At 43.9% G+C, this 15,810-nt stretch overlaps 1 protein-coding gene across 1 annotated transcript in view; it reads right to left on the bottom strand.

Moving 5' to 3' along the window:
• The window catches only part of SH3GL2 (SH3 domain containing GRB2 like 2, endophilin A1), a 170,872-nt gene extending 155,353 nt beyond the window's left edge, over positions 1–15,519 (bottom strand). The window contains exon 1 of the mRNA XM_083184428.1: positions 15,149–15,519. Coding sequence (XP_083040554.1) covers positions 15,149–15,193 — 45 coding nt within the window. The 5' untranslated portion in view covers positions 15,194–15,519. The remainder of the gene's footprint in view (positions 1–15,148) is intronic.
• Between the last annotated feature and the right edge of the window lie 291 nt (positions 15,520–15,810).

Below are 15,810 nucleotides of genomic sequence, written 5' to 3'. Positions count from 1 at the left end.
CTTTTCAGTGTACTATTTAAGACAAGAAAGCAGATGAGCCCTGCTTTGCTTGACTGACAACAGTTAAGCAGTTTTAAAAACATTTAAATCAAGATGTTACAGAAAAATAAAAAAGCACACATTTTTCCCCCCAAATCGGACAAGACCAGTTTGTGCTTTTACTTGTGTTTTGTTGAATAGCAATTGTGTTCTTTGCATGTGTTTGAAAACATACAAAAATAAATGCATCTTGCATTTGCAAGTGCCCTTGGGTATCTTGTCTAAGAAAGATAGCCTGCATTACAGAATGGAGCACATCATAATGGTTTGTGAAAGATTTGGAGCATTGCTTCCCTCAACATATACTTTTAGTATTGACAAATCATGTTAGCGAGTGCAAGAAAAGAGGCAGATTCTTCTCCTTTCCATTGAAGGAAATACATTTTTCTTCAATTAAATATTTTGAAGGGGAAAATGTACATATATGTTATGGTTATATACATTATGCACAAGGTACTGATGATAGCTAGTCATTACCTTGAAGATGGACATTAACACTAACTGACCATACCAATGTAATAATGGAGCATGAAGGCGAAACGCTCACACATACAGTATGAGTAATATAAATCAGTTTACACTTCAGCTATTTTTTATGCTGATTTCAATATTTTGGTATGTGGCATGGTATACTGGCGTTAAACCGAAGGAAACCAGAAGGCAAACAACACGCCAACAATACTTCTGAACGACTGCATTAAAACCACATAACTCAGGAACATCATGTGGCCTCAACTCACCTTTGGCATGAAAACACCTTGACCAGGTCCACTCCCCCCAGCCGGGACATGAGGCGCATCGGCCATGGGGCCCCGGTATTACACCCAGAGGCTGGTAGGATCCCCCAACAGGCCCCCCCCCCCCCCTCCCCAGCAGGCCGCACCAGCTCAGTGTGAACTCTGCGGCAGCCACACCCACCGCCCCATTAACTCTCCCCCGGCCTCACTGACTGACTCCCCCCCCCCAGCCACACTGGCTCTCCCTACAGGAAGATGGCCTGTTGAGCCCTTCAAGATGGCGCCACAAATGACTGCCTAAGAACTGTGCTCTCAGCCATATGTAACCCCATATCTCCTGTGTGATAACTGTACTGTCTCTGCTATAAATGTGTTGTCTTTGCTCATACCGTTACCTACCTGGCTGCAGCAATGACTAGTGGTGCTGATGGCTGCCTGGTCGCTGTGCAGCTTGGCGTGTATGTGTTCCCTGCGTCTATATCCCCCAGTGTACTTCTAGCCTATACCTGTATGTGTTCACATATCACTGTTTAACTGTACCTAACTGGCTGTTGCACAGCAATCCAAGTCAAATTCCTAGTATGCACAAGTATACATGGCCAATAAAGTTTATTCTGATGGAGTACTTTTCATAGTAAAGCTCCAAAATGGAGTCCCTTTTGGTTTCGGTAATCTGTCCTGGTTCGGATTAGGTTTAAATATTAGGGCTAAAAATAAAACTGATCCTTTGTTTAGTTTGGCAAAGTAGATGGTAGGAGTGTTGTGCGGTTAGATGTGTAGGAGTTGCTGTGCCATTTCAGGAAGTGGAAGTTTCTTGTATGTAGTCCAAAGTAATCACAGACATCTGTGCACAGCACTCCTACCATCTACTTTGCCACAGACTGCAAACATTGGAAATTCATAAGATTGAGAGATTTTTGCAAGCCATTCGGAGATTTGCAGAAGGTGGGTTATTACTCTGTCTGGGAGGTGTCTATCTAATCAAAGTGCTCTGCTAACTGGGCTATCAGCGATCAGGTCTGAATAACCCCAGATATCCAGCTAGGAGTTTTTTGGTCTTGAGTTAGAAGATTTACTCATATCAGTAGACTTATAGAATATCTGTATACTTATTTATGACAGACGGTGTTATTTATGACAGACTGTTATCATTACTGCCTCACAGCTCTGAGTTCATGGGTTCCATTCCCAACATGGCCCTAACTGTGGGGAGTTTGTATATTCTCCATGTACTTGTAAGGGTTTTCCCTGGGTACTCCTGTTTCCTCCCATACTCCAGAATACTCTGTAAAAGCTCTGTGGAGGAGTAATGTGTGCACTATATAAAGAATATTAATAATAATAATAATAATAATTTAGGTACCAGTTTTAAAGCAAAACTAATCATGCTGGTGTTATACATTAGTAAAGGTTAATAAATACATGAATAAAATATGGTTTGTTTCTTTGTGTTATTGCTCCATTTATTATCGCCTGTTTTTTCTTGTTACTGTGTACCAATTTTTTTTTTTTTTTTGAGAGATATGAAACCCAATTTGCTTTTGGACTGTGATCCCAAGGTCACACAATGTTGTATATCACTGGTCCTATATTGTATCATGTATACTTTTATACTGTACTTTTGATCAATAAGTATAACATTTTGCGAGTGCAATGTATCGCCTTTGTTAGGGATGGGGGGGGGGGACAAGCTGGGGGTTTATTGGCACATAGTTTCAACAGCAACTTGCCCCTCTCGCCCCTCACTGAATTGACTCTTATTTGTAAAAATTAGCAGAACAAACACTTCCAAATTACATGAAGATAAAAAAATGTTTGGTAAGCCACTGCATTTAGGAACAGATTAATTAAGGTGTGAAAAGCTATTACAACAGCATTTCCACTACAGCCACCTTTGCTTATTTCTCCTTATAAAAAAGGTACAGTAGTGAAAAGAAATCATTTTTTTAAAGAAATGGTCATTTATCAGCACTATAATAACTGAATAGCTTTCAACACTTAAACCACTAGATTCCTATGTAGCCTCAGGACTAATAGAATGATCTCTTTTTTATAAATTTGATCCATTCTGGTTTCATGGGCAACATATAAAGGGTGTGTAGTTTTGGCCCTCCGGCCAGATGTGAAATTTGTATTTTCAGCATATACTCTGAGGTTACATTATTTGATGATGGTAGTGGTCTGGAAAGCAATGTCATGCGTGTTTCTTACAAGTGCCATCACGGCATGTACTGTGTGGTTTACAGATGAATAAGTCTATTACTGTAGGTGCATATTTTGCTCATAAAGAGGTCTATTTACCAAGTCTTAGACGGAAATAAAGTACCAGACAACAAGCTGCTTTCATTTTTTCAAACACAGCCTGTAACATGGCAGTTAGGAGCCAATTGACTGGTACTTAACACTCTCCACTTTATCTCTCTACAAAGCTTAACAAGAATACCCTATAATAATTAAACTGAATAGGGGAAAAAAGAAGAAAGGAGTGTATCGGCCTTGCATTCTGAGCATGCCAAAGTCAGTGCTTCACTGGACTCCGCAGTGTGATTTCAAAGACATCCTGAATAACCCTAGAATTGTACACATTGCCAACATACACACAAGATCCAATGCTGTGTCTAGACACAGCAGTGGATCACAGTAGCTGCTAGTGGAGTCAACATCAGACCTTTTTCTCCCACATATTTTGGCATTATAGCAGAGCTGCTGCGTACTAAAGATAGCCGTAAACTTCTCCAATGTGGCCACTTTTCACCCGATTCTGACAAATCGAAAAGTGGCCAAATCAGATGTGTCTGACATCCGATCCAATGTACCGTTGCATGCACATCAAAAGGTGGAGATCGGACCTAGTACACAGGATGCCTCCTGACAACGAGATTGGGATATGTTGTATGCAATCCTACTTCCCAGAAGTTCAAGGGAATTCTTATGAGACTTCTCCTTCTGAGAATCTTCGTAAGTGTATGGGGGCCTTCAGGGGCGGATCCAGGATAAAATGACAGAGCTGTCACCCTGATAAAAGAGGGTTTCGGTGGGGGAGGGGCGGTGTTAGTGGTGCCAGTGTATATGCTAAGAGAGCGGCAGAGAGAGGGTGGGAATGGGATTAAAAATAGGCCGCAGGCCCACCATGGAGACAAAAGTGAAGGATGCAGTTGTACATGTGCCGGAAAAGGGGGTGTGGCCACCCAACAGGGGGCATGTCCTTGAGTGTAGTGTACAACACCATATACAACAAAATACTAGACCCCATTATACTTGCCCCTTACACATGATGCCACATGGATTGAGCCAAAATTCACACAATGCCACATGGATTGTGTCAAAATTCACATAATGCCACACGGATTGAGCCAAATTCATAAAATACCACACGGATTGAGCCAAAATTCACATAATGCCACACGGATTGAGCCAAAATTCACATAATGCCACACGGATTGAGCCAAAATTCATATAATGCCACATGGATTGAGCCAGAATTCACATAATGCCATACAGATTAAGCCAGAATTCACAATACGCTTCATAAACAGGGACATAGTCCACCAAAGGCACGCATTAAACATTTACACCATAATGTTACACGTTAAGTTACATGCCATTATGTCCATTATGTATTATGCCAAACACCATAATGCCTATTAAAAATTATGCTACATAAGTATCTACATGCTCATTGCCAAGGGTTCCATGCTCATTGCCATGTGGGATTACATGTTCATTGCCAAGGGGGGAATACATGCTCGCGGCAAATGGGGGGACAGCCGCCGCCAGGCAGGTGATACCCACTGACAGTGGCAGAGCCTAGCTGTATTCAGAGCACTGCAGGTCCCGGCTATTTGAAATAATACCCCTTTCATACCAGAAAATGCATTCCCAGGTTGGCCCCTTTTACACCAGCCTAGTCCCTGCATTTTCTTGTGAGGGGGAGAGAAAACCACCCCTCCCCCCCTTTAACCAGTTATCTCATTTACCTGGCTATATCTTCGGAACCAAATGACCCATTTACATGGGACAAGTATCATATTGAAGAACTTTTGAGTGGGCTTTGAATGATTTTGGTCGAGTGAAACGGGAACGTTTGGTTCCAGAGTATTCTGCCCTCAAAAAATATGAACAGCCATGAAATTACATTTCAAAATAAAAAAAAATAAAAAAAAATTGGTTTACACGCAATATCTCTGGAACTGATTGACCGATAAGGACCAGCCTGGTATCATATTGAAGGCCCAGCGAATTGGAATTGAATGAGATCAACCACATCGGAACCGGGTGGGGGTCGGAATTGACGGGTCCCATATTATCCTAACGGGAAAAAAAGTTACAGCTTTTCCAGGCGATATCTCCAGTTCCCGGGGGTCTAGAGACACAGGGCTGGGCTCGTTGGAAAGCCCTGCCCCCACCCGAATCTGCCACTGGGGGCCTTAAGACACAGTGGCTGAAGCTATAGCAGCATCCACCTCAGAATCAGTCCTGTAATGTAAGTCAAACCAAAAAGGAAGATGTAAAAATCCTTTTACTATTGTAGCATTTTTAAGCCCCAAACAAGATGCAAAATTAAATATCCTGAAACAAATAGATAGCAGCTAAAAAAAAACAAAAAAAAAACTTTTTTTAAAGTTATTAGCAAAAGACAGTGTTTCAAACATAAGAATGATTAGCTTCAAATTGTCTGTCGATGACCTTAAACTCTTTCCAGATAGCAGGCAGAGACAATTGCTTCTCATTGCAGAGGTCTTATTCTCCTTAACACAAACCTGACTGCTCCAGGCTGAACTGCCAAAGTCTCAGCTATTATATTATTATAGCTTACATTGCCGCATGATGATAAAGTAGCGTGCACTTGATTAGCAGCACCTGGATCAAATTACCTTCTCTGTGGAAGCAGAAAGTGTGTCTGTATTTTTTGTTTTAAAGATTCATCATGAGGGCTTATTTATTTATTTTCAAATATTTCAAATCAAGCCTCATGTGACCAATAATTAATATCCTGTCCTAAAATTAAGTAAAGTCCGTTATGTCCTTATAATGTAAAAACCCTAATTGAAAGGAGGTTGTACTTAGCCACATGACTTTTTCAAAGTAGTCAATAATCAGTATTCTCAAATAAACACTGCAGGTGGATATGGAAAAACCACATATTAAGATTAAAATTAAACATGAAGATAAAATTAAGTTCGGTAAAAAGATGGGTTATAATAATGTGTTGTATGTTTTTTCTTGTGTAAAAAAAAAAAAAAATTCTCCAAGAAAAAAAAAATATTGTTTAAAAAAAAAATAAAAAAAAAGTCTGAGGCGTTGGGTCAATGGATAGACAACGGACAGCTTTTTGTGGCTGACTCTGGTACACAGCATACAACGTACTGTATGTAGAAGCCAAATCGATTAAAATGGAGCAGCGGCATATAATAAAAAGGGAGTGGGGAGAATGAGAATGATGGAGGGCAGAATGTGGCCAATGTGTTATGAGGATTACGATGAATGATGGGATTGGGATGTAAAGGAAGAACAGAGAATTGAGAAGAGGATGTGGACATGGGACCTTACTCTAATTTGCTCGGTTCCCTGCCCATTCGCATAGGGAACTGAACCGGTCTGCGCATGACCATGCAATGGGTGCGAACGGGCATGGCGAACTGCAAGTTTGCGGGGACGTGCACATGGGAACGCCCAGATGGAACGAACATCAATCTCCCTCACCCACAAAACATGATCTCATCAAGAAGGTAATCTTAAACACAGGCCCTGTATTCCCATCAAGGTTTAGTTTAGATCACACACTTCAAATTTTCAACAACGGGTATAAGACAACTTCCACATTGGTCTCTTTTGTGCATCAACTCACCTCAATGGGCAGTATTTAATGAAAAAAATTCTCTGTGCATGGCGAGAGATTTTTTCTCTCGCCATGCACTCTCCCTGTTCCGGAGCCTCCTGCTCCCACTATTCAATGTATTTAAGACTCGCAGCCACTCGCGGCGAGTCTTAACCCCTGCAGCGGACAAGCATCCGCGGCGGGGAGCATTCAGGGAGCCAGGGGACGGAAGCAGCCAGAGAGATTAAAAAGTCTCCCTGGCTGCTCCAGAGGAATGTGAAGGGGAGGAGGGCTCCCCGGGGCCCAGGCAGCACAGGCTGCCCCCCCCTATAGCCAGCGGGGGACCCAGTATTCACTGCACCCGATCGTGCATATTAACGATTGGGTGCAGTGAATATATGAATATCTAATGAGCGGCTCGAGCGCTCCGGCCCCCTGCTGGCTGCATTGTGTAAAATATATATATTTTTTTTTTTATTAAAAATAAGCACATGAATAAAAATAACATGCCCCTTCACAGAAAAAAAAACCTGATTTTTTTACACCAAAATTAAAAAAAAAACCCTTTTAGTTTAAAAGATGGAGAATTTCTACACGGAGAGAGACGGCGAAAATCACTTAGAAAGAAGGCGAATATTTCACATTGAATAGGGTGGTTCACTTTTGGAGAGCAAAATGCTCCGTCCAAGGCGAAAAAAGCAAAAATTCTCCATAAAACACGGAGAATTTTTCTCATTGAATACTGCCCAATAAGAGGTCCTATATGCCTCAAAATGTACCTTTGATTTTTCCTCCACAAACCAGATATCACAGGAATTTCATATCACAAATCCATCCATCCATAAAAAATGGTTTATTCCAGATAAAAAAGGGACAAATACAATGTATCAAAACAAATAAAAACACAAAAAGTTTTAAAACAACAATCAGATGGTAGAGACTATACTGAACTTCCCCCGTATCTGGAATGAGAGAAGGCAGTCCCAGTTGGTAAAATAGGTAAGTCTCAAACAATTGAAAGTGCCCCTCCACTCACCAACACGTTTCAGGCAAAAATGTCCTTTTCAAGGTGTGGCGTAGCGGATGCTGGGGAATGAAATACAGCCTGTCGGAACACGTCAGCTAACAATAAATAAATGAAAAACTCATGTTGACCTTCCCATTGTTGACATAATGCTTGTGTTGACCTTCCAACCCTGTGAAACTTAGCCAAATCGACCTATTTAAGGTGTAGACACAAGTCCTGTCAACCTTCAGTGGTCAACCCAATGCATGTCGACCTAAATAGGGTCAACCTAGTGATTGTATCACATGCATCCACTAATCATTTTTTATATAGATTGTAAGCTTGCAGCAGGGCTCTCCTACCTCCAAGTCTGTCTGTTGTTACCCAGTTTGTTTTATCACTGTGTACTATTGTAAAGCGCTACGGAATCTGCTGAGCTATATAAGAAACTGTTAATAAATAATAATAATAATAATAATAATAATAATAATAATAATAAATAAATGTATTGCAATCCATCTTGCTTAAGGTCCATACACACTGGGCGACTATGCCCAGCGTGATGACAATCACCACTGCGGGGAAAGCCGCTTAGTGCATACACACTGAGCGGCTTTCCCCCTGCCCGGCGCTGATGGAGGGGGGAGAGGACGGCTTAGCATAGCGCAGCATTATGCAAAGCTGTCCTCAAAGCCACTCATCTGCTGGTATTACCAGCAGATGAGCGGCTTTCCCGGCGATGTTGCGGGAACGCGAAGCAGCGCTCATCGCCGGGCCATACACACTGGGCGGCTTTGAGCTGAAAGCCACTCAAACAGGCTGTTTTGAGCGGCTTTCAGCTCGAAGTCGCCCAGTGTGTATGGGCCTTAAGTTATGAACCACATGTTAATTTAAAGTTAGGGAAGTATATTAGTAAGGACACATTTTAAACCTGTACCATTATTTATGAAGAAATTATGTGAAAAAAGTACCAAGACTAGGAAAATCAACCGGGATCTTGTAACAAACACATACATTTATTAAATAAGCTCCATATCAGCTGCATTATTACAGTTGTTTCCTGCATAAAAAAGTTACTTAGCATATCATACACAGACCCTACTAAAACAAAGCTCAAACAAAATACAACATTACAATTGTAATCTGTAACATTGGAAACAAGAAGAAACAAATGCCTATTCTGCACACATCAATAAATTCCAGCGCCCCGTGGCAACAGATTTTATATATGTGGTGTGAGCGCAGCGAGCCACCGAGCCCAAAGCATGGCGAGCACAGGGAGCCCCATGAGGGGACGTGGAATACACGTCAAGTAATCCGCATCCCCTCACCACGCTTCGGATTCGGTGGCTCGCCACACTTTATAAAATCAACTCCACGCGGACGTGGATAGTGGGGGTATAAACAGGTCGGGAGGACATGTATCGCGTCCCCTCGGGGGGCTCGCCATGCTTTGGGCTGGCATGGATAGTGGGGGTTTGAAATGGAGGCATTTGCCAGTATGTAACATGGAGCACTGGCAAATGCGTCCTTTATTGTGCATGAGACGCACTTGTGCACCGTACCTCCCCGTTGTGCAGGAGACACATGTTCTACCGAACCCCTAACCCTGTCCATCTCCCTGAAGCGGACACAGGCAGGTCAGCCGTACCCTGCCGCAAGAATTACTGAGACGCACAAGCGTCTGAGACTTTGCCGCTGTGAAACTGCACAAGAACCAAAATTGCTCCTGTAAATTAGTCTACTTGAGTACAAAAGATAAAATAGTTGCAAATGCCCTGCCGCAGTGTACATTATAGGAGCATGTTAATCAGGCTTGAAAGGAGAAGAACCAAGACCCTCAAACAGAAGCTAGTAAAGGCCCCCATACACTAGGGCGACTTGTCCTTAGGACAAGTCGCCCCCGACTTCCCCCTGAGCTTCCCCGGCTGCTCCCCGGGGGAGCTTGATTAGATTGGCACTTGATGTGCCATTTTTTACATGTGATAAATCGTCTCGATTTATCACATGTAAAAAACCCGGGGAGCAGGGGGGGGCTACAGAGGTGGGAGCAGGGGGGCTGGGGACGCTGCGGGGGACACGTCTGTGTCCCCCGCTGCTGGGGACGCTGCGGGGGACAGCGTCTGTGCTGCGAGGCGGTAGAGGGAGCAGGGGGGGCTGGGGACGCTGCGGGGGACACGTCTGTGTCCCCCGCTGCTGGGGACGCTGCGGGGGACAGCGTCTGTGCGGCGAGGCGGTAGAGGGAGCAGGGGGGGCTGGGGACGCTCCCTCCACCGCCGCGCCGCCCCACTAGGTCCCAAGTCGGGTGGTCGGACGTGCAGCAGGTCCGACCACCCGACGCAGATCCGATGCGCACGGGACCGCGCATCGGATCTGAGGGGACATCAAAACTAGCCGATTTTGGTCCGATTTCGGCCAGATCCGACTGATCTGGCTGAAATCTGACCAAAATCGGCTAGTGTAAGGGGGCCTTTAGAAGCTATATAGACTGAGGGTTGTCCACCAATGGGCTAACTATCAATGATTGATGGTTTCTTCTTATGGATAAATACAATCAATTTCAGGTATATGCTGGTTTCAAATTTCCTGGTCCAGCAACCCAGCGCTCTGACCAGGGTTGCCTACCTGACCCTCTCCTTCAGTGAGAAAATGCTCTGTTCCTGGTCTTCCCTGGTAATGTATGATTGCCATCACCTGTGGGTAATTAGGTAATTGATAAGGAAGGTGTTTCACCACAGGTGATGGCAATCATACATTACAAGGGAAGTCCAGGAACAGAGCATTTTCTCCCTGAAGAAGAAAATTCAAACATTGTTACCGTGGTCCAACCAGATATTAAACTCTTCTTTTAACCAGGGTTGGAATGCTAGGTTGCTGGAACCAGGAAATTTGAAAAGACCCTTTCACATTGCACAGTAGCAACCCAAGCTTGATCCAAATTAGGTTTGCGAAGTAAAAGGAGACTGAATGCACAATATCATGTACAACAATGGTTCCTAAAAAATGTTCAAAATGGAATCCCTAGTAAACAAGAGTGCATATCTCATTGCCGGGACTTCACAAACATGGCAGATTGGCAAGAATTAACTTGATAGTATAGTATAGTATAGTATATTTAACTGGAAACAGCTGATATACTGTTTTCCATATGTATTTACATAAAGACTACTGATATTTCCTTACAAGTGTGAATAACAAGAAGGCCAGTGAGGACAACGGAGACTTGTATTAATACTTATACCAGGCATGTCCAAACTCAGGCCCGGGGGCCAATTGCGGCCCGTGCTGGCATTTCAAGAGGCCCGCAGCCTCCAGCTGGAAGCAGGCAGAGCATCAGATGTGGGAAGCACAGCACAGGACACTAAAGGTGGGGCCCCGGCAAGCGCGCCTTTAGCTTGCTGTCTGCTGCAGTGAGGAGGTGCCAACTGCCACAGTCAGATGTGTTTCGCATCCTACACCTGCTGCTGCAATCGAATATCACCCTACTCCACAATCTCAGTGACAGCAGTGTTTGGGGAGGGGGGCATCAAGGGGGAAGCTTGCTTCCGTAACATGCAGAGCGGAGGTGGGCAGCAGCAGTAGCCCAAGCATCTTCTGTCCTTGCAGTGCCTGCTTTGCCTCTCCTTAATTTGGCTCACACAAGGGGCTGGGAAACATACAGATAATGGAGGGGGCAGAGTGGGGGACATACAGTGATTGGAGGCAGTGATGGCCATTCAGAGAAGGGGGAGCAGGGGCAGGCTAGGGGACATACAGTGAATGGGGGCAGAGTGGGGTACATAGTGAATGGGAGTCATACAGTAAAGGAGGGTCAGGCTTGGGGACATACAATGAATGGAGGCACTGATGGACATTAAGCGAAAGGGGGCAGGCTGGGGGACAGAGTGAATATGGGCAGAGTGGGGGACCATTCTGATGTGATTAATGATTCAAAGAATGTCAGGCTGATTGGTCGGCCCCCACACATTTACACTTCACAAAATCTGGCCCTCGTCCCAAAAAGTTTGGAGACCCCTGATTTATACCCTTTTCAGAATAGCCCCTTAATCCCGGCATTTAAATGTCAGGTTAATTAGCTGGTCCTAGTCTTATCTGCAGTGGAAAAGATGGCCCTGGGAGATGCTCTCATCTCCCATGCCCCACCTACTGTGATGCCACTCAGCATTATGCCGGGTGGGGATGCAGGTGTAAGAGGGGTAGAGGGGTCAAATGCCAGATCGTACCTGGGTTGGAGCCAAGTCCAAAAACCCAGCTTTTAGGTGTTAAAGGTGCTTTCCCAAACTTCAAATCACATCCTTGCATTTGCCCCTGAGGCTTCAACCCAATCCATGCGGAGTGCACAATAAAAGGTTTTCTTTAAATAGCTGAAAGGAAGGGGGTGACCTTTGCATCCACATCTGGAGGATGTTCTCTTGTCACTGCCCAAATAGCTAGCAACAGTTTCCTGCCAGATAATTATCCTAGATAAACTAGTGCTTGCAGGCAAAATGCCCAGAAGAAGCCCACCCCAACAGGGGTAAATGGTACATAATTAGAATACAACTACTGCATAGCGTACTAGGCTGAATCAGGGGCCTCATGTATTACAGTTTCTGAATCATTAATTAGTCTGAGACCATCACAGTAGAATGCATATAATCCAAATTAAATGGGACCACTGAAGGATAGTTTGCATAATCAGATAATTGGACATATGTACTATATGTGTATTGGTCTTTATCATTTTCAATACAATTTAGTTTTATTGACTAATATGCAATCAAATTTAGATTCCAGTAGATTGTGATATAATCTTCCTTTTGCATGTAAATATTGAAAGAGAGCCATTTAGAGGGTGTATCCTAATCATGGAAGGAGTAGCCATGTCCCCTTACAAAACAATATATAGAAAAAGGGGTAGAGGGAGGCAGGCAGCTGGAAACCCTCCATCAGGCCTGGGTAATTAGTACCAGCCCCTGCCCCTCTCTTTTACTGCTCAAATAAGTCACATGGGGCAAATTCCATTACAAATGGGGGGTCCATTACAACATTGTAAAAACAATGATAAAGTCAACGCAACTCCTGGTATGATCTCACCCCAGATTTTTGCACGTAACCCTACTGGGCTGTAAACAATAGCCTGCATGTCCAGAGGTACCATGTGTGTGCATAGAATTGCACTTAGGGCTGCAGTGACATTTACAACTAATACCCCGTTCTCACTGCCGCAAAACACGGGTATTTGCCAGGGCAAGCAGTAATTTCCCGTGTCGCGTCTCTGTGTGAAAGGGTCTTTGTGAATTTCCCCAGTGTTATGCCCCGGGACTTACACATTGGTTTTTGCAGGGATTTTCCTGGGCAATACACGGGTGTGTGGCAGTGTGAACAGGTTAGACCCGGGTTTTTCTAACAGAATGCAAAAAAGCAAGTTCATTGCATTACTCAAAGCTGCTTTTTAAACAGCCAATCAAAGCATCTCTTAGATGCCACACACTTGATGGCAGGCATACCAGGGAAAGCAGTGGGAACGGGGCAGACACAGGAATTTCCCGGGTCTAAGGTGCAGTATGAATGGGGTCTGTAGAGCTGAGATGCTTTGTGCCCCGCCAAAAACACGGGAACAAAACCCAGGATTTTGCAGGGGCGCAATGAGAACGCAGCATAACTGAATTAAACCCATTATGGGATACAATGCAAGAAGTAAGATTTGACAGGTACCGGTATACTGCATTATACTAGAAATATTGTATTTGGGATTTGAATATACAATACAGACTTATACAGGTCACAGAACTACTTTTTGACCTCTAATGACATCAAGATTCTAGAAGATAAACAAAAATATTGTGGCTTTAAACATCATGGATATTTTTTATGATATATCTCTTGTGGACCCCAATAAACATTACAGTGTTGTATTTTTCCTCCTGTTCAAAAGGTTTGCATATGGCCTATAACAACCTCCACAGTAACTGATTTAGGATGAATGCTAGGGAACGTATATCAGCAGTCATCATTTAGATTCTACTGCTGTCCAATTTTTACTATACATAAAACAGAAGAGAACAGATTGTGCATGTATTTACAGCAGAATATATCAGCTCTTTACATGAAAAAAACCAAACTGATATATAATATTCAGCATGTAAGGTGCCTTTACTTAAAATCCACTCACGAATCATAGTTTGGTTTATTAACACCATATGGTGGAACGCTGTTAATAAGGCAGATTTTGTTAGGTTTTTTTTGTCACTTCCCTGGGTTGCTAAGGGAGACACAGTTTTCTATTTTTATCTTCTAAAGACTCATCCACACAGAGGCAGGCTTTCAGAGTGTCAGATGCAATTAACAGGACACATACAAAGGGGGGGCAAAGGTTACAAGACACAAATCACCCACCGCAAATCGGAAAATAAAATCTGCCTTTTGCCACATAGTAAAATGCATATTTAATATCTTTCTAAAAAGGTCCTCTTGTGGCGGAAAAACACAGAACAGCAACATCATGTCCTCTGCAGAACAGCACCAAGATACCCAATCCAGAAACCTGTTTAATAATGCAGCTGTTATCAGATACTGTAGCTCTCCATGAAGTCTTGGCAAACAGGAGGGAGCTGAAGAGGTCACCTTTGGAGGTGCATCCCATAGGCAGGCAATGAAGGACTGCAGACACACTGCAGCCTCTAATACAAATTCAACATCTGTCCCATCAGCCAGTAACCCTTATATACAGGATAACATCAGTCTCCATTGTACCAATGCTGTTATCTTAGACATTCTGACAGGATTCCCTAGATGACACAAGGTATTGCGCCATGCCAGAAAGCACAAATAATGGGGTGGTGCTTGACGCTCATGGTTTACATTAAAAGTGTGATCGCTCATTTTTATTATTAGTCATTCATTTACAAACAAGCACACCAACCTAGTGTCACACACTACCAATAGCAGTTATATAACACCATGCAATATAAAATCACTGGGAGGCAGGCAGAAAGAGTGATGGAAGACCAGTACATATTATGCAATATGAAATTGCTTCATTCAAAGTGAACTACCACTGAGGAATATGGATCCAAAATTCAGATAAATGCAGTGACTAAAGGTATAGGGTAACTCCCTGATTAAGACTAGGGAAAAACAAAATAACCCTGGGGAACTGCAAAGGAAAAAAATAATCATATTATTGGCTTATAAATGTACCTAGGTAGCAACACAGGGTACAATTAGGTAAGTGTATACACAATGGAGTACTTGCAGTAACGCATAGGAAACAACATATGGCCAATATGGTGCTAACATTAGCTAGGTGAGTTCCTGGGTGTATTAACCATGTCCCTGCCGGAGATGCACAGAGGACAGCAGCCATGTAGGTGAGTGCTGCCTGTGCTGCAGCCAGATACAGCACGACTGCTGGGCTCATCATCATAACCCCTGGCAGCAGATAGCAGAGGATCACATTACATACAGCCCAGAGCTCAGACCCCATCCAGGGCACACTGCATACAGTACCAGGCGCTTCTGGGAATCACAATGAACCTCTATGGGAGCAGGGATTGCAGCCCTTACCTGGGTGGCTTTGTGGAACTGCTTTTTCAGCCCCGCTACAGACATGGTAGACAATGGCCAGGCGGCTGCAGGACACCACTAGGAAGAATGAGGGGCTGGTGAGCGCTTGGGATCAGCTAGACAGATGGCGGCGACTGCTGCTGGGGGACTGCAGGGGAATTTCTCCTCTCCACACTCAGATCTCTGTAATCCTCCAGTGATGGTGTTATCAGATGCATGCCCTAATGCAGGAACACCCTGACGTCAGGATCCACCAAAGCCAGCCTATTAAGGGGCAAGCAGCACTCATTTCCTGCCCCCTACCCACCCCCCGCCATCCATCCGCCTGCACACTGCAAAGCGTACAGCACCGAGCACTGTGCCGCCGGGTTACTCTCACTCCCAGCTGCACTGTGTGTGAGTGTGAGAGGGGGGTGGCGTGGGTTTGTACCGTCACAATGAACATCATTCATTTACTGAATTCCCTAATACTGTACAAATACACTGTAGCAGCTCCAGAGATAAACATCGAACTTATCATTAATCGGAAACCTTGGGAAAAGGGGATGAGGAAAATATCCTGGTGTTTTTTTTTTTTTTTTTTGGGGGGGGGGTGGTTTGGGGGGGGGGGGTGCCACTTGTCAAATATGTCTCATTGTGATGACAGCAAACAGTAAACTGGA

This window comes from Crinia signifera, chromosome 1 (genome assembly GCF_055691185.1).
Source record: "Crinia signifera chromosome 1, ASM5569118v1, whole genome shotgun sequence".
In the NCBI taxonomy this organism is placed as follows: Eukaryota; Metazoa; Chordata; class Amphibia; order Anura; family Myobatrachidae; genus Crinia; species Crinia signifera.
Note: the sequence above shows the minus strand (reverse complement) of the source record. Positions and strands in the feature narration are given on the sequence as shown.